The sequence below is a fragment of the Haliotis rubra genome, unplaced genomic scaffold (genome assembly GCF_003918875.1).
Source record: "Haliotis rubra isolate DU_JTF1 unplaced genomic scaffold, ASM391887v1 Scf67, whole genome shotgun sequence".
Lineage (NCBI taxonomy): Eukaryota > Metazoa > Mollusca > Gastropoda > Lepetellida > Haliotidae > Haliotis > Haliotis rubra.
Window position 1 is genome coordinate 2,302,299 of NW_025767379.1, and position 23,315 is coordinate 2,325,613.

At 43.0% G+C, this 23,315-nt stretch overlaps 1 protein-coding gene across 2 annotated transcripts in view; it reads left to right on the forward strand.

Annotated features, from left to right (window-relative positions):
- Positions 1 to 23,315, forward strand: part of LOC124257671 (protein mesh-like) — a 76,974-nt gene that overhangs the window by 49,671 nt on the left and 3,988 nt on the right. For both annotated transcript variants that reach the window (XM_046691794.1, XM_046691793.1), the window contains exons 4-17: positions 4,120 to 4,279; positions 4,700 to 4,957; positions 5,342 to 5,487; positions 8,239 to 8,384; positions 12,201 to 12,473; positions 13,348 to 13,607; positions 14,256 to 14,399; positions 14,748 to 14,903; positions 15,822 to 15,965; positions 16,742 to 16,867; positions 17,598 to 17,843; positions 18,440 to 18,622; positions 19,020 to 19,164; positions 23,035 to 23,127. In XM_046691794.1, coding sequence (XP_046547750.1) covers positions 4,120 to 4,279; positions 4,700 to 4,957; positions 5,342 to 5,487; positions 8,239 to 8,384; positions 12,201 to 12,473; positions 13,348 to 13,607; positions 14,256 to 14,399; positions 14,748 to 14,903; positions 15,822 to 15,965; positions 16,742 to 16,867; positions 17,598 to 17,843; positions 18,440 to 18,622; positions 19,020 to 19,164; positions 23,035 to 23,127 — 2,480 coding nt within the window. The remainder of the gene's footprint in view (positions 1 to 4,119; positions 4,280 to 4,699; positions 4,958 to 5,341; positions 5,488 to 8,238; positions 8,385 to 12,200; positions 12,474 to 13,347; positions 13,608 to 14,255; positions 14,400 to 14,747; positions 14,904 to 15,821; positions 15,966 to 16,741; positions 16,868 to 17,597; positions 17,844 to 18,439; positions 18,623 to 19,019; positions 19,165 to 23,034; positions 23,128 to 23,315) is intronic.

Genomic DNA, 23,315 nt, shown 5'->3' on the forward strand with positions numbered 1-23,315 from the left:
ATCACCCCGAACCTTTAGCAGATTAAGCTCTTAATTCCCATGTATACCGGTCGATGAATTATATTGCTGAAAAGTTTGCTAAAAGTGGGCGGGGTAAGTCAACTACATTAACTTCAAATGTTGCCTAAATATCGGGTATAATCCACGACATCGTATGGTAGCTGTACAGATACAACATGCTTTCTTATCAGTCACACTTAGCACAGTTCTTCCATTCACATGAGCAATGTGCGACATGGCACAGTAGGTTAGGTTTGTCATGAAAGTAGATAAAATGTAATGAAAGTCTCAACCGTACGTTATAGATATCAGTAATTACCTTTAGGCCTACTGATATATATTACGCAATTGTGTCAAATCTGTAAACATGCCAAATAATCTTTCTTATAACACTAGCATACTAGACAAGCATTTCCTAGATACTTTCACATCAAGGCGAACTAAATTAGGTAGTGAATGTAGGATATAACCTTGAACTTTGTAAAGAACCTTGACCTTGTTTTGATTTGACCTTCCATGACCTTACCCGTTCTTTCATCCCTGCATGGACAGCATGCTCTGTCCTTGCCTGATGTAGGTCAGAGGTCAGATGGGATATAGATGAACGCCTTCCTAATGTTAGTGTACCAGTATCAGACCTACGTAATCTGGAAAATCTTGACAATACGTAGCATGGAGTTTACTAGTATATTTTAGCATTGACAAAGTTTTGAATTTAGCAGCTTCTGAAAAATACACCTGTCTGTTTTGGAGAAGTGTCGTATGAGGCCACTTATGGGATCTGAGGGTCAGGTTCGTTGACGTGAGTGAAGCATGTCATCGGTTCCCGACTGATTGACGCTCAGAATGTCAATCACTGGGTTGTCTGGTTCAGACTAGGCTATATGCAGATCGCCATCAGTTAGCTGCATTATTGCTTACTGTGGCGTTTAATACCAACAAACAAACATAAAGCGATTTGGGGGGCAATAATGAATTATAAGATCACAGTGAAAAATGATGTAAGGCAACAAATGTATCAGACATATAACAAGAGTCAACCATTATGTGTCAAAGGTGAAAGGTCATGTTTCCACGGGGTCGGTCTGGACAGAGCAGAATGTGTTAGATACTAGTTCCCGTCATGCGCAGACGAATGCGTGCAGGAGGTGTCATGTCATTACGGTCATATTCTAGTAGTTGCTTCCTGTAGTCGAGCGCGCCACTCCCGGAAACGTTCTGACCGGAAGTGGAACATATTACCCAGCATGCTCCGATTTCAGTCGATTTTGAAATTTCTGTTGCATTGTGGTTGATTTTCTATTCTTCATGTCAAAATGGCATGAAAAATGTTAAATTTTAATTTATACAAAGTACGTTCTTTCTACGATATATACCGTTAAATATGTAAACAGATCGTGTAAGATCTTTAACGGAAGTGTTTCGATCACATGGAGTGTGTGTATGATTCAAGAAGCCTACAAGAATTGCCAGTTAAATCAGAAGCATTATTTTCCATATGTCTTCTTATTTATTTTCTTACTAATTATATTAATTATTGTCGTGTAACCTATTCTAGTTTTGAACTGTCACTGTTACCTTAATCGTTTTATTTGATTAACGGTACTAACATCAAATTATGGATTACGTCTTATGTTTATGAAATGTTTCAACCAAAGACAGAGCCGCTTATCAATCAGTTTACTTTTTGCAAAACATTTTCCAAAAACAGCTACAAGAGTCCGCTCACTATGCCTAAATCCGGGTTCGATTCTCAACATTTGTATGACAAACTTCCGGGCAAATGCAAGTATACTCCTTGAAAGTCGGATTTGGTAAAGAATAATGCAAAGACAACTACAAACCTTACTAGGCTGAAGGGGCGGTGGGGTAGAGCGGTCGCCCGTCACGCCAAAGACCCCGGTTCGATTCCCCACATGGGTACGAAGCCCATTTCGGGTGACCCCCGTCGTAATGTTGCTGGAATATTACTGAGAGCGGTCTACAACAATACTCAGAGAGCGGTCTACAACCATACTCGCTTACTAGGCTGAAAAACTCGAAATGCTGCAAACCTCACGACCTAAACAGAACCATGTTAACCTTATGAAATACATCGCCATCCACTGGCCATTTCTTGTTTGTTTGTTGTGTTGTCATGGTGAAACATGAGTATATGCATATATGTTGCCCAGAAGTTAGCCCATACCATGTCTTGGAATAGTGCTTGAAGTATACATGTAGCTATTGTTCCAACCGGACTAATATGATGTGAATGTTTTGGCTGAAGGCTTCCCAGTAATGGCTACAAGAAAGGAGACATGAAAATAGTTCCATTTTCAGAAGAATTTGTAATTCTATAATTAAGAATTTGCTTAAGTATAGTAGGCCTGTAGTTTTCGTATAATTGTATCAGGGTCTGTTAGAAAGACTTTTGCTAAAAAGGTGGTTGATCGTGTTTGTGTCTTTGGTTCAATCTGCTGCGTCGGGTTGAAGTAGATAGTATAGTGCTGTGATGTAGTACTTCATGTACTAGTATATACGACCTACCCATGTACGACTCCCCACTATTCACCTGTACATGCTTCAGCTACCTGTGTACACGCCCAATCTCACAGCCCTGTTCTCTACAGTGATGGTTTGTTTGCTGAATATGCTCCCGAAGTTTCACAGTGAAATTCGTTGACGTATGACGAAAGCGTTTCCCACCACACCCTCTCATCCTCCGCCCTGACACATCCAGGAAGGAAATAAACCGAAAACGAAAATGTCAAACAAACCATGATACATAAACAACAATAACAAAACAAAACATTTTTCTGAACTACCTAGTTTGTAAAACTGAGGGCAAAAAAGGCACATTCAACATGAAAACATTCCTCTTTTATGTACATACACACGGAGTAAGACGATATTTCATAATTGTCTGAAATTATAGACATAAGATTTCGTCGATCTATGGCATCGTTGCGTCATATGTTATCGGTTTTATCTATGACGCCAGCATTAAATGTGAATTCTACAGATGTAGCTATTGCGCAGATTGAAGGGCAATGTTTGGAACATATGATCTGGACTAGAACAAACACGAGACACTGGTCAGGGGTGTAGGCGCAAACACTAGATGCCTTTCATTATGTTGACTTCCGCCTCCGGGAGGTTCTTCTTGGTGGAACTTGTGGTAGAGAGTATATTTGGGAGCAAATCACATTGGCACAGAACAAGGTTGATTGTTGACACCTTATTCATCGTCACGCGTTCGACGTACTGCTGACGTCATGGATTAAGTGCCAATATCTTGAGATACCTGTTAGCTGTGCAAGATATGTCTGATACGTAGCATATTTACGGACACGCTTGTAGGTTGTCGTAATACATCAGACGTAAGGGGAACGGTTGTCGGTTGTCGTAAACATCAAACGTAAGGCACGGTTGTCGGTTGTCGTAAACATCAAACGTGGGCAGGGCTGTCGGTTGCTATAAAGGACGTAATAGGGAACACCTGTCGGTTGCCGTAAACAGCAGATATACTTACGGGTTGTCGTAAGATTCAGCCACAGAACTCACTTATTAGTAGTCGAAAAAGCAGACGTAGGACACGGTTGTCAGCTGTCGTAAACATGAAACGTAGCTTATCGGTTGGTATAAAGCTTGGCGGTTGCCGTGGACTGAAAGACAGAGGGTACACTTGTCGGTTGTCGTAGACAGCAGAAGCTAAATCGATCAACTAACCGAACTACCAATTTTCGTACCACTGACGGAGCAACCGAGTTCGATATTGAATTTGATTTAGCAAGGAATGAACTGTGATTTTAATAGCTTAACAAATATGAATTCAATAAACTCACCCGTTCCAGTGTTGTCGAACGCTTGTGCTTGGGTCGATTTAGAAAAAAAATATTCTTGACAAATTTTACCGTCTTCATTGATGTAAGTCGAAAAAACAGTTTACAAACAACAGTTTCTCTTTTGTAATTATGCGGAATTTGATGGTTCCTATTGAGGAAGCCTTCAAATTTATGCTGATATTTTAGAAGGATATGCATTCCGGACATACATTGCTCAGTGTACCCCCGTAGAAATGATAGATCTCGTCAGGACGGGATTTTGCGATATGCTGACCCCATTTTCCCCTAACAGGCTGGATTTAACGCCGGTGACCGGAAGACATATATGGAAATTCCGGGGGCGCGGAAACATGCCGTCCTAAACCTCACTCTGACAAGCAACGTCGACATCCCGGGTAAATGGGTATTCCGGGTCGACTCTGCTACTATACAAGGAAGCTGTTCAGATAAAGGTAAGATTCCTTCCAGCATTTGGTACCTGCTGACGCATGTGATTGGTTTCAGAGTTCAATCAGTTTAAAATATGGATATATTCCAGTGTCTACAATCAGTAAATTTCTCCTTGAAGTAGCGCAGTAACAAGGGGTAATGTGGTTAACTGATAATCCCCAAGCAACGAATATCAGACACAGGTTTGTCTGGCCCAAACACGATTGCTTCCAGATCACCATAACATACTGTGGAAATAAACTGACGTAGAAAAGGAAGAACACACTTGGTTCTCTGGAATTTCTTCCCCCAAAACAACGTAAATATTTTAAGAAGTATTTTGAAATCCAGGCGTGTAGTTTATTGTGTACGTCAGTTTATGTTATATTTTAAAACAAAATCGATAAATTTTTTCACCTTCAACATGCGTTTGTTTTTAGTAGGTAGCGGAAAAGTGCTTGTTTGGCCCAATTCAGGTCATGTCCTTGGAGGTCAGAGGATCTTCCTGTCTGGTCCGTGTTTTCATGAAGGTGACGATCTATTGGCTCGTTTTGATGACGTCAACATCACATTCCCATGCAGTTACTATTCATCAGCTCGCGCGCGGTGCATCACACCAACCGTCTTTCGGACAGGCCCTCTTTCCCTGTCACTGAATATAGATGATGGTGGTTGGAACTACACAGGCACATATACTACAAGTAAGTAGTTGAAGGGAGAGTAGTATCTCCTTAAGAGAATAGTGTCTATTCCACGGTTTATTTGATATAAAGTTATATCTGTGTTGGAGGTGGTTATAAAGAAAATGGTACATGTGATTGAGGTTGTGGAAACGGAAGTAGTATCTGTGTACCGGAAGTGAGAAATCAAACACTACTTGAAATAACACTGAAAATAACAGAAATGAAACAAAGCCAAACATGGCAACGAAAAAACGCTTCCGTTTTGCGGAGCAACATAAACTGTTGAAGACTAAATGCACTCTCCATGCATCTGTGTGTTGATGTTTATGAAGAAGACCAATTAATGATTCACATCAGTCATGTAGTTGTATTTACTTATAACTTTGCTTTCTCTTCCCACAGTGAACATAGCTCAGGTTCAACCCAAAGTTAAACGCTTGGACCCCATGAAGTGGTTCGTGAATCGTTCCGTGAATATATCCTGGGATGCTTTCAGTTTTCCGTCCGGTAACATTACCAACATCACTGTGGAGGTTCTAGAATATAAGGTAATACTGTCTACTGCTAGGTTCTAGAATATAAGGTAATACCGTCTACTGCTAGGTTCTAGAATATAAGGTAATACCGTCTACTGCTAGGTTCTAGAATATAAGGTAATACCGTCTACTGCTAGGTTCTAGAATATAAGGTAATACCGTCTACTGCTAGGTTCTAGAATATAAGGTAATACCGTCTACTGCTAGGTTCTAGAATATAAGGTAATACCGTCTACTGCTAGGTTCTAGAATATAAGGTAATACCGTCTACTGCTAGGTTCTAGAATATAAGGTAATACCGTCTACTGCTAGGTTCTAGAATATAAGGTAATACCGTCTACTGCTAGGTTCTAGAATATAAGGTAATACCGTCTACTGCTAGGTTCTAGAATATAAGGTAATACCGTCTACTGCTAGGTTCTAGAATATAAGGTAATACCGTCTACTGCTAGGTTCTAGAATATAAGGTAATACCGTCTACTGCTAGGTTCTAGAATATAAGGTAATACCGTCTACTGCTAGGTTCTAGAATATAAGGTAAAACCGTCTACTGCTAGGTTCTAGAATATAAGGTAATACCGTCTACTGCTAGGTTCTAGAATATAAGGTAATACCGTCTACTGCTAGGTTCTAGAATATAAGGTAATACCGTCTACTGCTAGGTTCTAGAGAATATAAGGTAATACCGTCTACTGCTAGGTTCTAGAATATAAGGTAATACCGTCTACTGCTAGGTTCTAGAATATAAGGTAATACCGTCTACTGCTAGGTTCTAGAATATAAGGTAATACCGTCTACTGCTAGGTTCTAGAATATAAGGTAATACCGTCTACTGCTAGGTTCTAGAATATAAGGTAATACCGTCTACTGCTAGGTTCTAGAATATAAGGTAATACCGTCTACTGCTAGGTTCTAGAATATAAGGTAATACCGTCTACTGCTAGGTTCTAGAATATAAGGTAATACCGTCTACTGCTAGGTTCTAGAATATAAGGTAATACCGTCTACTGCTAGGTTCTAGAATATAAGGTAATACCGTCTACTGCTAGGTTCTAGAATATAAGGTAAAACTGCTAGGTCTACTAAAACCGTCTACTGCTAGGTTCTAGAATATAAGGTAATACCGTCTACTGCTAGGTTCTAGAATATAAGGTAATACCGTCTACTGCTAGGTTCTAGAATATAAGGTAAAACCGTCTACTGCTAGGTTCTAGAATATAAGGTAATACCGTCTACTGCTAGGTTCTAGAATATAAGGTAATACCGTCTACTGCTAGGTTCTAGAATATAAGGTAATACCGTCTACTGCTAGGTTCTAGAATATAAGGTAAAACCGTCTACTGCTAGGTTCTAGAATAAAAGGTAAAACCGTCTACTGCTAGGTTCTAGAATAAAAGGGAATACCGTCTACTGCTAGGTTCTAGAATATAAGGTAATACCGTCTACTGCTAGGTTCTAGAATATAAGGTAAAACCGTCTACTGCTAGGTTCTAGAATATAAGGTAATACCGTCTACTGCTAGGTTCTAGAATATAAGGTAATACCGTCTACTGCTAGGTTCTAGAATAAAAGGTAAAACCGTCTACTGCTAGGTTCTAGAATAGAATAAACTGCTAGGAATACCGTCCGTCTACTGCTAGGTTCTAGAATATAAGGTAATACCGTCTACTATAAGCTAGGTTCTAGAATATAAGGTAATACCGTCTACTGCTAGGTTCTAGAATATAAGGTAATACCGTCTACTGCTAGGTTCTAGAATATAAGGTAATACCGTCTACTGCTAGGTTCTAGAATATAAGGTAATACCGTCTACTGCTAGGTTCTAGAATATAAGGTAATGCCGTCTACTGCTACCCTCTAACGAATCTATGACTATTGATTTACACCACATTTAGCAATATTCGGGAAATATCACAGCAGGGGGAAGGGTGGGGGATGGCCACCAGATATGAACTTCAGACTCTGTACCTGTGTAAGGCTACGAACCAGGGTGCCGTAACTCCCATACCTTAACATAGACTTAAGGTAGTCTTAGCGCTAAGGTTGTTTTGTACAACCGCAGCCAGACAATCGGCATAACAAGTTAACATCATAACTAGGTGAAACAAATGAACAAACATAAGTGCAACAGAGAAGTTGCTGGTAAGGTTCGTGGACGATTCTGTGATCTCATAATAGAAGGGAGATATACTTCCCTGGAGTGCCGAGGATGGAAAGTTAAAGGTAGCGCTATGTGCTGAAGACTATGGGCTATGCGTCTCTTTCAATAGTGAGTGAGTGAGTGACTGAGTTCTGCTCAATTGGGATACGATGACATGTTGACAGCGAGCCTGACCACTCGATCCCGTTAGTCGCCTCGTAAAACAAGCATGAGTTACTCGAGATCAATTCTAACCCGGATCTTCACGGGTCTTCTTTCAATAGTATTGTGCTTTTATTATTATCGATGGCCAATTAAACATTGTTGTATTTGCTCTGCAGTTCGGTTTTTCATGACAGGGTCACAATGTTGGTAGCACCGGCTATGGAAGCACATCTCAAACATAGACTGAATGGAATACAAATATGAAACACTGGCAAGTTTTGTTTTGTTGAGAAGTGTGAGATAAAGAGAAAGTCGCACGTAACGAACTCACTTCTAATCCTCCGAAATTATTCTCAAAAAACTTCGGAAGTGTCGAACTGTTTGCAGGTCTCCCCTGGTGTTCGGTATATCTGAAAGTCGTGTTGTTCGATGTATGCACGTGTGTCTGTATGTTGCAGAAAGTCAACGGGACGCCCTCCCTGAGAAGGGTAGTGAATTATATCGACGTCAACCAGTCATCGAGGTCCTTGTTTCACTTCAAGCTTCAAAATATCTCAACGGCAGCCATATTGAAAGTTAGCGGCCAAGATAACGAGAATAACGGGTAAGTGACTCATTTTCTGGTTAGAGATTATTAGGGGTAGACTGTGGTGTGTGGCTCATGGGTGGGTTAGAGAGTATGACGGGTAGACGGTGGTGTGTGACTCATGGGCGGGTTAAAGAGTATGACGGGTAGACGGTGGTGTGTGACTCATGTGCGGGTTAGAGAGTATTAGGGGTAGACAGTGATGTGTGGCTCATTGGCGGGTTAGAGAGTATTAGGGGTAGACAGTGGTGTGTGACTCATGGGCAAGTTTGAGAGTATTAGGGGTAGACTATGGTGTGTGACTCATTTTCTGGTTAGAGATTATTAGGGTTAGACTGTGGTGTGTGACTCATGGGTGGGTTGGAGATTATTAGGGGTAGACGGTGGTGTGTGACTCATGGGCAGGTTAGAGAGTATTAGGGGTAGATGGTGGTGTGTGACTCATGTGCGGGTTAGAGAGTATAAGGGGTAGACAGTGATGTGTGGCTCATTGGCGGGTTAGAGAGTTAGGGGTAGACAGTGGTGTGTGACTCATGGGCGCGTTAGTGAGTATTAGTGGTAGACGGTGGTGTGTGACTCATGGGCAAATTTGAGAGTTAGGGGTAGACAGTGATGTGTGACTCATGGGCGGGTTAGCGCGTATTAGGGGTAGACAGTGGTGTGTGACTCATGGGCAAGTTAGAGAGTTAGGGGTAGACAGTGGTGTGTGACTCATGGGCAGGTTAGAGAGTATTAGGGGTAGACAGTGATGTGTGGCTCATGGGCGGGTTAGAGAGTATTAAGGGTAGAGAGTGGTGTGTGACTCATGGGCAAGTTAGAGAGTTATGGGAGGTTAGTAGACAGTGGTGTGTGACTCATGGGCAGTTGGGTTAGAGAGTTATTAGGGGGGTAGACAGTGGTGTGTGACTCATGGGCAAGTTAGAGAGTATTAGGGTAGACGGTGGTGTGTGACTCATGGGCAGGTTAGAGAGTTAGAGAGTAGTGAGGGGTAGACTGTGGTGTGTGACTCATGGGCTCATGGTTAGAGAGTATTAGGGTAGAGAGTGGTGTGTGGCAAATTTGATGGGCAGTGGTGAGAGAGTTGAGGGGTAGACAGTGGTGTGTGACTCATGGGCAAGTTAGAGAGTTAGGGGTAGACAGTGGTGTGTGACTCATGGGCGGGTTAGAGAGTATTAGGGGTAGACAGTGATGTGTGGCTCATGGGCGGGTTAGAGAGTATTAAGGGTAGAGAGTGGTGTGTGGCTCATTGGCGGGTTAGAGAGTATTAGGGGTAGACAGTGGTGTGTGGCTCATGGGTGGGATAGAGAGTATTAAGGGTAGAGAGTGGTGTGTGGCTCATGGGCGGGTTAGAGAGTTGGGGGTAGACAGTGATGTGTGACTCATGGGCAAGTTAGAGAGTATGAGGGGTAGACAGTGGTGGTGTGTGACTCATGGGCAAGTTAGAGAGTATTAGGGGTAGACTGTGGTGTGTGGCTCATGGGCGGGTTAGAGAGTTGGGGGTAGACAGTGATGTGTGACTCATGGGCAAGTTAGAGAGTATTAGGGGTAGACAGTGATGTGTGACTCATGGGCAAGTTAGAGAGTATGAGGGGTAGACAGTGATGTGTGACTCATGGGCAAGTTAGAGAGTATTAGGGGTAGACAGTGATGTGTGACTCATGGGCAGGTTAGAGAGTATTAGGGGTAGACAGTGGTGGTGGGTGACTCATTGGCAAGTTAGAGAGTATTAGGGGTTAGACGGTGGTGTGTGACTCATGGGCGGGTTAGAGAGTATGAGAGGTAGACAGTGATGTGTGACTCATGGGCAGGTTAGAGAGTTTTGCTTAGTGGTAGACAGTGATGTGTGACTCATGGGCAAGTTAGAGAGTATGAGGGGTAGACAGTGATGTGTGACTCATGGGCAGGTTAGAGAGTTTTAGTGGTAGACAGTGATGTGTGATCCATGGGCAAGTTAGAGAGTAGTAGGGGTAGACAGTGGTGTGTGGCTCATGGGCAAGTTAGAGAGTATGAGGGGTAGACAGTGATGTGTGACTCATGGGCAAGTTAGAGAGTATGAGGGGTAGAGAGTGGTGGTGTGTCACTCATGGGCAAGTTAGAGAGTATTAGGGGTAGACTGTGGTGTGTGGCTCATGGGCGGGTTAGAGAGTTGGGGGTAGACAGTAATGTGTGACTCATGGGCGGGTTAGAGAGTATTAGGGGTAGACAGTGGTGTGTGGCTCATGGGCAAGTTAGAGAGTTGGGGGTAGACGGCGGTGGGTGTCACCCAAAGGGTTACCGCGGAAGACCTGCATTGCTTCTGGCTTTCCTCCAACTGTCCTGGGTGCCGTTCTACAAAGCAACCTTAGCCCCACGCCAGCCGTAAGTCTATGTTAAGGTGTGACAGTTAAAATCTCCTTAGCCCCACGCAAGCCGTAAGTCTATGTTAAGGTATGAGAGTTAAGATCTCCTTAGCCCCACGCCACCCGTAAGTCTATGTTAAGGTGTGAGAGTTAAGATCTCCTTAGCCCCACGGCAGCCGTAAGTCTATGTTAAGGTATGAGAGTTAAGATCTCCTTAGCGCTAAATACTAATCAGTGATTAGAGACTTTATGACTGGTTACATATGCAATGAAGCGGTGTGATTGCTCATTTAGGGTAGTGTCCCATTTTTGACAGCGTCTTGTTCACCGATTCGTTAAGATGTGAAATTTCGCTGTCAAGACTAGGACTAACAGAATAACCACTGTCAAAACTGGGATAACTAGCAATTAAGTGTAATTATGTGAATGCAATCGTCTGAGAGAGGTCCAGAACAAGTACTTTGTTGTGAACAGGTGGAAGCTCATGAACCCGCAGTCTCCCGGTAGTCGGAGGGTTGGTGTATCTTAAGATGCATATTCAGGGGAGATGTAAAGGTCTGATAATTCTTCAGCCTACAATATACCGATACATCCTTACTAAACCCAATACACGACGAAGCAGGAACGCGATGATTGAGTGAGTCTAGTTTTACGCCGCTTTAAGCAATCTTCCAGCAATATCACGGCGCTGACACCAGAAATGGGCTTCCCAGATTATACCCATATGAGGAATCGGACCCGGGTCTTCGGCGTGACGAGCGAACGCTTTAACCACTAGGTTGCCCATCGCCAGGAACGCGATACATCGAATATACAGTTCCGGTCAAAAGGAAGTGTACACCCATGGTAGATAGTGGCTGCAACTGGAACGTGTCATGGTTGTACGAAACTGACATGTTCATTTTGTGTTTTGGACGATATAATTGCAGTGTTTCCAGCCGAATTACGTTTTGATAACGTTTGTAGTTTTTATCATCAAAAACGTTTTTCCAGTGAATGCATTCTTTTGCTCAGCATTTGAAAACCCATTTAGCAGCAGGTGTCAGTCGGATAAAGTCACTCTTCACTCACTGAGCAGGGATGTATCGATGTGTACAGGTTACAGGGATATATAGCTCAGTTACTTGTTTATTGAGCAGTTGATACAGATCAAGAAACCACTATGTACACTGAATATCGTGCAAGAAATAATTTTGTTATGGGTCAAATATACTTTACCCTCCTATTCCGGAAATTCCTTCCTACCGGAAGTCCTCCGGGCAAAACGGTTTATTGAATTTTTCATTGATGTTTCAGCTCGTGCCAATCTTATTATTGTAAACAAACAGGTACATGTAACAATGACGTCATTCAGACAATTGAACACGTGATGTTATTTTGTCAAGGATACGTGATATTTCTTGTATTTGCTGTCGTCAAGGTATGATGCAAGTAAGGCTTAATGTCCCTACGTCTATGTGGAACTTGTGTATGTTAACCAAACGTTTTTTCCCAGGTCTGCAATGGCGATATGGTCAGACGTGTTCCCGGCAAGATGGCCAAGCCCTTCAGTGTCTGCCGGATGGTGCCGGGCTTGGATGGACAAGGAGGGGCGGGGTCTGAACCTGACACAGAGGGAGCCCTGTCCGTGCACGAGGAACCAGGCTGATGGGGACACAGGGAGGTACCAGCCTGACCCCTTCTGCAACCAGAACTCGAAGGACCCAATAGAACGTAGTTGTTTGTACAGAGGAGGGGCGACGGATTGTATCATGTCAAATTATCAGGGGTACGTAATAATAATGATAATCATGATGATGATGGTGATGATTGTGTAGTTCGAACTGATGCTTCCCATTCCCTCTATAGTGCGTTTTGGAAACATCTCATGTGTCTCGTCAAGTCATTGGCTGAGTCGGTTACGATACCTTCAATTTATACAACTGTGGTGATATTTTTGAATATTTTCAAAGCAGTCTAAGTAAACTTAGGCTCAGTATTATTCGTTACACTGCTATACTGAGTCTAACAAAACCTTGTGGAAGGTCGCGTCAGCTAACCTTTCCAATTGACCAATCAGAACACAGCTTACTAAATCGCTAAAGTGGACATTCGCACATACCTTTTGAACTTTTACCTCGAAAAAAGTTTGTACCCGTACGATTCCGAATGCTATTTTCCGTACGATCGGTGCCTAGTGATGCAGGCCACAGCAGTGAGTAAACATTCGCTAAAAATAACGTTTTGTCAGTATTAAAGCATGTCAACTTGCGGAAATATTAGCTAATTATAACCATGTCAACGGGAACCCCAAAGCGTATATACTGCAGGTCAAATATCAGTGTTTTATGCGGATTTTCATTTGTTGGGAGATCAGTGTTGGCGACCGGGGACGAGAAAATCCATTTTGTAAGTCCCGCCGAACCCTAAATAGTAAGCAGTTGTCTGATTGGTTAAATCCGTTCGGCCGTCTCGCCTTTGATTGGACGGTCATAGGTCGCTCAAAGGGTTACCTGACGCGACCTTCCACAAGGTTTTGTTAGACTCAGTATAGCACTGTAACGAATGATACTGAGTCTATGTTTACTTAGACTGTTTTCAAAGTGGCGTTAAACCCAACTCCCTCACTCACTGAACCTAATTTACATGTTTCACTTCCACAGGTCTTCAGAAGGCAGCCAAGTTTGTTGTTACGATGCAGATGGCGAGTTGTTGAATGCTCAGGGGCTGAACGGCGGCGGCACTGTAGGGCGATATCATTACAGATCTCAGAGCGACGACGTCGTTGCTTTTTTCTCGTATTTTGACCAAGATGTGCTTCCATACACCCACTGTTGCCAATATTCACAGACGCACTGTCGGGAGTTTCTAGCTTACCATCGACCACCGGTTAACTGTGCCGGGTATTCACCACCGTCAGCAGGTAAGAATTTCCGAGTTTTTGTTGTTGATTTTTTATATTAGAATTGACTCTGTGATAAACACATAGACACTGATACTAAGAAGTTGTGTAATATTATGTTTCCATTATCCGAGAGAAAGTAAGCCCCTGCGCCCTGCTTTATGTTATCCGGGAGAAAATACGCCCTAGCGCCCTGTTTTTCGTTATCCGAGAGAAAATAATCCTTAGCGCCCAGCTTTTCGTTTACCGGGAGAAAATACACCCAAGCGCCCTGCTTTTCGTTATCCGAGAGAAAATTATGCTTAGGGCCCTGCTTTTCGATATCCCAGAGATAATAAGCCCGTAGCGCCCTGCTTTTCGTCATCCGAGAGAAAATAAGCTGTAGCTCCCTGCTTTTCGTTAACCAAGAGAAAATACACACTAGCATCTTGCTTTTCGTTATCAGAGAGAATATAAACCCTGGCGCCCGCTTTGCGTTACCAAGAGAAAATAAGCCGTAGCGCCCTGGCTATGTCAGCAACCATGGCGCACGTGTAACGGACCTGTTAGTGAGGGCATACTTCAGACTTATAAGAACGGCTGCTATTATTATCATTATTATTTCAGGGACACAGACTAATGCTATTACAAACTAGACCTTTTCAAATATAATATATCTTCTCATTTCAGCCCAGGCAGCTGGGGACCCCCATTTAGTAACGCTGGACGGGAAGGGGTATACATTCAACGGGGAGGGGGAGTTTGTGTTGTTAGAGGATGACAACAGCAGCGTTGTGGTTCAAGTCAGGACAGCTCGAGCCAGGGACACTAATGGTGAGCCACTTGTCTGTATGAATCTGAAAAACGTGAAGACGAAACCTGTGGGTCTGATCATTTGAAATGTCATCCAGAAAGTATGTAAAAATATTTCCTTCGGGTTGAAAAAACCCTGTTGCTTAAATGCCCCAAAATGCGTTGTTAAAAATAATTGTTTCAAATGAAAGGTCAGAATATTATATGCTCGGTCCCAAATGGCAAAACTCCCAAATCATGCTGAATATTTAGACTGCTGAGGTTGTTTTCAACATGAAGTCTCTAAGGCCTATTTTGTAAGGAAACATTTTCATTTATGTACCAATTTACTGGAACCTTTTCGATGCCAACTTGCGTTCCGATTTCTAGACGAGCTGCAGAACGCGACGATGTTCACGACAGCGGCAGTGACGATACGTAACGTCACTGACATATTGGAGGTTCGTCTCGACGAAGAAGACATTGTCCAATTCCTGGTCAATGGAATAGAACGTGACCTCACTTCATCTACCTCAGAATTTAACGGTCAGTTTACGAGTGCCATAGAATAATCATCATACTGCATGGCAGTTGTCTATGTGTTAACAGCATCCTGGGTTCGAATCATGTTCCTTTTCATGTTGTTTCAGAGTTACCAAACCACAAACAATCATTTTCACTCATGTCATGGTAAATTATGCCCACAACCCGCTCCGTGCACAAACTCACTACTCCAAACCCGACCAGTAACAGATACTGATGTAGAGTTCAAGGGGTGTTTTACTGTATCACGTATGGATACATACGGGCCTTTGCAGACTAACTATTTTTAAACAACGAATCAAGCGACGGATTAGCTCCATCTGAAGGGAAAACATACTATAATAGACTGTTTTGACCAATGCGCACTCAGATTACATCACACACAAGGCAGTGCAGTGTTTCTTTTGCGACATACACCACCGACCTGGTTTTGCCTGACTTATACCCAGACTTATTTCACTCCTTGACTCAAGAAACACTCGCCTTACTACCAGTCCGCTTGTCATCTGTATGTTGTGTAAGAAACCCGTGAAGATCCGGTTTAGCATTGGTCTTCAGTAACCCATGCTTGTCGTAAAAGGCAACTAACGGGATCGGGTGGTCAGGCTCGCTGACTTGGTTCACACATGTCATCGTATCCCAATTGCGTAGATTGCTGTTGGTCACTGTATTGTCTGGTCCAGACTCGATTATTTACAAACCGCCGCCATACAGCTGGAATATTGCTGAGTGCAGCGTTAAACAATAAACCAACCAACCAACCTGCCAAACAATGATTGTTTAACCGGTTTGTCAAATTCCAAATGTACGAAACAGTGGCGATTCTATTGAACTTAAAGTCTTGAATTGCACTATAACTTCACTTTTCTCTTTGCTCATTACGTAAGAAGAGACTTTCATTTGTGTACATACGTTTTCCAGGACTTACAGTGTATCGCAACAACACGAGCAACATCACGGCAGAGGTGACGGTGGTCGTCAACCCAGCCGGGGTATCGGTACTGATGCAGGCGACAGACAAACTCTTAAACATCATGGTGATGGTTGGATCACAGCAACTCAAAGGTAGACAACCGTCATAATTCAATCACTGGTTATTTACGCCTTGAATTATTTTGTTTTCAGATTTTTTTAGATTACTCTTTGTACCCCCATGTTAAGCTCTGTGGACAACACTCAGTTCAAACAGCTTGTAATCGTAAGGATTCGTGTCATTCCGGTTTGTAATCGTAAGGATTCGTGTCATTCCGGGACAAACCGAATGGCTTACAGGTCACAAAAAGGGACAATGGTGATGAAAACACGCCGACAAGGGAAATATGATACATGAACTGTTAAAATCCGGTCAATTTGGACATGAAAGATGATGTCAAAAACGGATTTTCTACTACCGGACGAAACCAACATGCTGCTCACCTTGTTTTAAGTTATATATGTAGTACTTGGCCAAAGTTTACCTGACACAGAGAACCTGGGTCCTTGTCTATGAATAACTCTTGTCCGCTTTTCACGCCAAAGACCCGGGTTCGATTCCCGACATGGGTACACTGTGTGAAGCCCATTTCTGGTGTCTTCCGACGTGATATTGCTGGAATATTGCTAAAAGCGGTGTAAAACCACAGCTGGAAAATCGGTGAGCGGGGCAAAACAAATAAAGCATTTTGAACCAAAAGCCGGTTTTCTAAATATCTAGATTTAAGTATTTACTTAAAAAAATCAACAATTCTAACCCTATGATACAATTGAATACCAGGAAATACAGTACGAGTTATGCGTTTCCATGACATGAATATTCATTAATGTGTTTGCTATAATCAATATAATCACATTTGTCTTAACAGGAAGATTACGAGGGTTGCTAGGCAACTTCAACGGTAACGCGAATGATGATTTTGTGTGCCGCAACGGAACAGTACTGCCACCTAATGCCACAATGGGGCAGATCCACTACGACTTCGGGATAACGTGTAAGTAGATGCCATGTTTGTGTTGTAAGATTGTGTGGTGCGTGAGTGAGTTTAGTTTTGCGCCGCTTTTAGCAATATTCCACGAATATCACGGCGGGGGGACACCAGAAATAGCTCCACACATTATACCCATGTGGGGAATCGAACATGGGTCTTCGGCGTGACGAGCGAACGCTTTAACGACTACCCGCCGTCCCTTGTGTGGTGTGTTTCATTGTAATGTGGCATGTCTGGCAGAGATCCAACCATGTAGCTCTCCTCGGCCAAGAGAAGACTAAGGTTCTATTCCCAACGCCAGCGGCCGTGTCAGGTGAAATAGAAGCCGTAATGTTGCTGAAATATTGCTGAAAGCGGCGTAAAACAATATCCACTGACTGAATTACTCGATGTATTCTGAAACCTTCTCAGAATTCTTAAAATATGAGTGACTTTGCCATTTGTGGGGAATTCAGTACATTTACGAATTCCTTTTTGTGTGATTTAGATGATTAGGTTAATGACGAGCCACGGCACAATCACAGTCTTGAAAAACAGCCTTGGAAGAAATTCTTGAAATGAATACGAAATTGTGGAATCGTAACGAAATTGCACAATGATATTTTATTTAATGATTATTAAGAAAATGGTTGTTAAGACTATTTAGTTCCAATATAGTTGTAACCATACAGCGAGCTCATCAGTGTTTTGGATTCATCACATTCATGTGTTGTGTACGTTTTTTTCTTCACAGGGTCTGTTCTGGATGATGAAAATATTTTATCACCGTTACTACGTCCAGAGGACACGGGCGAGACGCTGAAGCCAGTGTTTATAGATAGTATAGACAAGGAGAACTTGCGTAACGGAACGGAGGAAGTGTGTGGTGGCAATGAACAATGTAGATTTGACTATCAGGTGACTGGAGACGCCGAGATTGCCATGAGTACGAAAGCGTTTAGTCAAAGATTCGAGGAGAGAAGGAATAGCATCAAACCAGGTACAGAGTCCTGTTTGCCGTGACGTCGCGCTGACGTCATCCAAACCTTTGTAAATTGACATTGAATTTCCTTTTTTCCCAATTATTCTATCTGTCATTGCTTTCTGGCTTGTCATTTGATATTATTTTAGTTGGTGTTTGACGCCGCATTCAGCAATATTCCAGCTATATGACGGCTGCTAGTAAATAATCTTGTCTAGACCAGACTATCCTGTGATCGATATTGTAAACAACGGTCAACGCCGTCAGGATATGAGGCCACGATATCAACGATGTCAACGATATCATGGGGCCTGGCAGCCTGATCCTATTAGTCTCATTGTACGATTAGCATACAGTATTGGGAACCAGCATCCCCGAATTCTACCCCAGAATCCTTGAAGCGACAAATATAACATCGTTCGTTGACATCACGCATGGCCATAAACCATGATCTCTTGGCCATTCAATAGGGGGTTGAAGGACAATTATCAAGCCGCCGCTTCTTTGATATTCAGTTCCATATTGTCAACAATCTCAGAATTAATTGTCCACATGCTCAAGATCCGTCATGGTCGTGTTTCCAGGTCTGTCATTGACCATGTCCTTTGTTCCAGTGGTGAGGTGCAGTTACCTGGATACCATCGCCAACGGCAACCGGACCGTGTCTGGCTACACGGAAGGGGCAACGGCGGAATTTGTGTGTGATGCAGGGTACGAACTCAAGTTCGGGGACGCACAACTGGTATGCCAGACTAACAGCAAGTGGAGCGGGACAGCGCCGGCCTGTGTCGAGGAAGGTCAGTGTAATCCAAATATGTATAAACTTGCACCATACTCTGAAACTTATGGGTAACGCAAGAGGTCAAGACTATTTCATTTAATTCTTAAGCAAACAAAAACATTTTTCCCGAACCTTGTATTTCGATTTCCATCCTCGATATACATCGTTCAAGGCAATGTAACATGGGGCAAGTCGTCCCATACCATATCATCCCATTGTTTTGATATAGACGATCCGCTTGTCTCGAAGTTCGGATTGATCGATCTTAACAAGGTACTACTGCATGGGGTAGTTGATCATAGAAGTCAAATCGGGAGAATAGGAAATTGAAACGCGACTTCTTAGGGACAGGTTAGCATGCTTCCATAGCGTTATTTGGGGGCTGTTTGGTAAACAATGTCTCTTTGTTACAGTGAAGGTCCCGAACACGGTGTCGCCAACCACGCTGATTTTCATTGGTGCAGGGACCGCTGGCGGTGTCGTCGTCATTATCCTAGTTGTAGTTGTGTGTGTGTGTACTTGTCGGTCTTCAAGGAAGAAGAGGTCCTCGGAGGAGGGGTAAGAAGCCCTGTCCTATACTGTGTATTGACCGTCACCCATAGTCGTTTACAGATCTGATTGGCCAGTCGCTGTCTTGACAAAACCAATCGGTCTGTGCAAATATTATGAAGTCATAGTGTTCAGTATGACGTCACTTTGTGGGAACGTCATAACAGGCCAGTTTCCCACCCAGAGCTATCTATCATACAGTCACTCAATAGATTGTCAGACAAATATTTAACCGAAAAGGCTTTGGAACTTGCGAACTAATGATATTCGTGTCACTTCTGAGAATACAGGAATTTATGATCGGGACGTTCTGGTACACCGTGATCCGGTAACATGCCATCGACCCACTACCGGAACTTGTAACTCAATGAATAAACTGTACTTATACTGAACATGCGCTACGCCAGGCAAGGCTTGTGTGACTTGTCCGGTCAGATGACTTTAAAAACCTGGAATTTGAAAAAATAGGATAAATGGATGGATAGACCGATGAATGGATTAATGGATGATTGTACGGATTTATCAATTCTTGGATTCCCCGGTTGCCGAGTATACGGACTGATGAGTTGTTGAGTGGATGCTTTAACTGGGGCAGTTAGAAGTGGAGAGATGGATGGGTGGGTGTATGGATGGGTGTGAGTTGGTGAGTGGATGCTTAAACTGGGGCATTTAGAAGTGGAGAGATGGATGGATGGATGGGTATTGGGTGGATGGATGGGTGGATGGGTATTGGATGGATGGATGGATGGATGGGTGAGTGGATGTTTAACTGGGGCATTTAGAAGTGGAGAGATGGATGGGTATTGGGTGGATGGATGGATACGTGGATGGTGAATATAAGCATTTGTTGATTTGTAAATTAAATCTGTTCAGTTATGAAACTATTATCTGCCGAAACAGAGAAACGATGTAACTAAACTTGAATGTTTGAATCGTGCACAAAACTTATTACATTATTACACCATCACCCATCCATCATAGCTATGTGAATGCTTCACAGTTATTCCTAAGATTTTTTCTATAAAAAGATAATGACCAGTATGTTTTTCTCTCAACTATTTTATAAACAGATTCCTTAGCATAAGCACTGTCGTCTCTGGTTCACTGTGTAAATGTTAAACAAATTAGTAGGGTAAATATCACTGGATCGTACACAGCTGATTCCGGCCACACCTAGTAAGGCGTTTGACCTTATTGTAAGCCTTCATTCATTATGATGTCGACCTTCTATCTTTCCCACGATCGACTGACTCGACCTTTCAGTGCGCGTACTACTGTTTTGTATTATTTACCATCGTGCTGTGCTGTAACACTCGTTATAGTACTATATTCTCGGTGCTTGAATGGCAACATTGTTGTAGATTCTTCCTGATAGTGTTTTGTGTTGTAGTAATTATTGCAGTTTGTTGTGGTACAGATCTGAATGTCAATTTTGTATGTTGGTGCTGTGTATGATGTGAATGGTGGATGAAGGAGTGGATGTGGATGTGGATGTGGATGTTGGTGTTTGGGATACGGGTGTGGATGTGGATGTTGGTGTTTGGGATACGGGTGTGGATGTGGATGTTGGTGCTTGGGATATGGGTGTGGATGTGGATGTTGGTGTTTGGGATATGGATGTAGATATTGGTGTTTGGGATATGGATGTGGATGTTGGAGTTTGGGATATGGATGCGGATGTTGGTGTTTGGAATATGGGTGTGGATGTGGATGTTGGAGTTTGGGATGTGGATGTTGGTGTTTGGGATATGGGTGTGGATGTGGATGTTGGTGTTTGGGATATGGATGTGAATGTTGGTGTTTGGAATATGGGTGTGGATGTTGGTGTTTGGGATGTGGATGTTGGTGTTTGGGATATGGATGTGGATGTTGGTGTTTGGGATGTGGATGTGGATGTTGGTGTTTGGGATGTGGATGTGGATGTTGGGATATGGATGTGGATGTTGGTGTTTGGGTTGTGGGTGTGGATGTAGATGTTGGTGTTTGGGATGTGGGTGTGGATGTCGATGTTGGTGTTTGGGATATGAGTGTAGATGTTGGTGTTTGGGATGTGGGTGTGGATGTGGATGTTGGTGTTTGGGATATGGATGTAGATGTTGGTGTTTGGGATATGGATGTAGATTTTGGGATATGGGTGTGGATGTTGGTGTTTGGGATATGGATGTGGATGTTGGTGTTTGGATATGGGTGTGGATGTGGATGTTTGTGTTTGGGATATGGGTGTGGATGTGGACGTTGGAGTTTGGGATATGGGTGTGGATGTGGATGTTTGAGTTTGGGATATGGGTGTGGATGTGGATGTTTGGGATATGGGTGCTGATGTTGGAGTTTGGGATATGGGTGTGGATGTGGATGTTGGAGTTTGGGATATGGGTGTGGATGTGGATGTTTGGGATATGGGTGTGGATGTTGGAGTTTGGGATATGGGTGTGGATGTTGGTGTTTGGGATATGGGTGTGGATGTTGGAGTTTGGGATATGGGTGTGGATGTGGATGTGGGATATGGATGTGTTTGGGATTTGGGATATGGGTGTGGATGTGGACGTTGGAGTTTGGGATATGGGTGCTGATGTTGGAGTTTGGGATATGGGTGTGGATGTGGATGTTGGAGTTTGGGATATGGGTGTGGATGTGGATGTTTGGGATATGGGTGTGGATGTGGATGTTGGAGTTTGGGATATGGGTGTGGATGTTGGTGTTTGGGATATGGGTGTGGATGTTGGAGTTTGGGATATGGGTGTGGATGTTGGTGTTTGGGATATGGGTGTGGATGTGGATGTTGGGATATGTGGATGTTGGCGTGGGATATGAGTGGCGGGGGAGCAGCTTTGAATGTGGATGTGTGTGACGGCGTGTGTGTCGATATGGATGTGTGTACAGTTTTGGATGTGCATGTTGACACTGAAATTGTTATGCATGTTGATGAAATAATTGTTGCTATTCAACTCAGTATGGCAGTTTCGAAACTATCCAGCGGAACAAGATGTGCGTCCCAATCAGCTATGTTAAACCCCGGCCTTAGGTCTTCTGAATGTCCCATGACCCTTAAACTACAAGAAACTACTAATTGTTCTAAGGGTAGCAGTAGGTCAACTTCAGGAAAACAATCTGTAACTCTTGCATTATGCTCACCGCGGTTTGTATCGACCCTGCAATTACTGCATAAGTCAGCGGTAAACGTTTGTCCACTGTGGAACTGCCATCAGCAACCGCAACCATGATGATGTTGATAAACCCGTTCACGTGGTGTGATGTACGTTTCCAATATAGTGATTATTACCATATCTAACGTCAGCCGTTAATAATCCTTATTATGTACTGAAAGGAGACTAATGGGATCGGGTGGTCAGGCTCGCTGACTTGGTTGGCACATGTCATCGTATCCCAATTGCGTAGATCGATGTTCATGGTGTTGATCACTGGATTGTCAGGTCCAGGCTCGATTGTTTACAGACCGCCGCCATATTGCTTGCATACTGCTGAGTGTGGCTTTAAACAATAAACAAAACCTTATTGATTAGAGGTCATGTAGAAGAGTGGTCAAAGCCTCTACCCGTCAGACAGGGTTCGGCTTCGGGGATCATAACAATGTTTCTAGTCCACTCCTGGTGTGCCTCGCTGTGATATCACTGAATGTTGGTACAAGCGGCTTAAGACAATACTCACATACTTAATGCTCAAGACCTCGGGGTAACTCAGTGGTAACTGTGTTTGCTTGTCCCACCTATTTGCCTCGTTCAGTTCCTGATATGGTCACAATGTGTTAAGATGTTTGTTAGTTTGTACAAGTTCGGTTTAGTTGCCAGTCTGGTTCCAGTTCGTGAAGTGTTTCTTTCCTCTATTCCTCCTGAAAATTAATGTCGTTTTCATTTTTTTCAGATCGACAAGAGAAGATGTAGAACTTCCCCATATTTTCCCTCCCTCACCTCACATTCCAACAACAGTTTTTGCAAATGAATACTTTTTGCAAAGGTTTGTATTTTTTGGTTTAGTTATGTGAATTTACATGATTGTACAGTTCTCACGGTGTTTGCCTGGGTGCGCACCCCCACACACACACACACACACACGTCTTGAAAGTTTATTAAATGACCATTGAAACTCTCGTGAAAATGGAGTGTACAACCCCACTTTCTCAAGAGTGTGCAACCTCCCTTTCT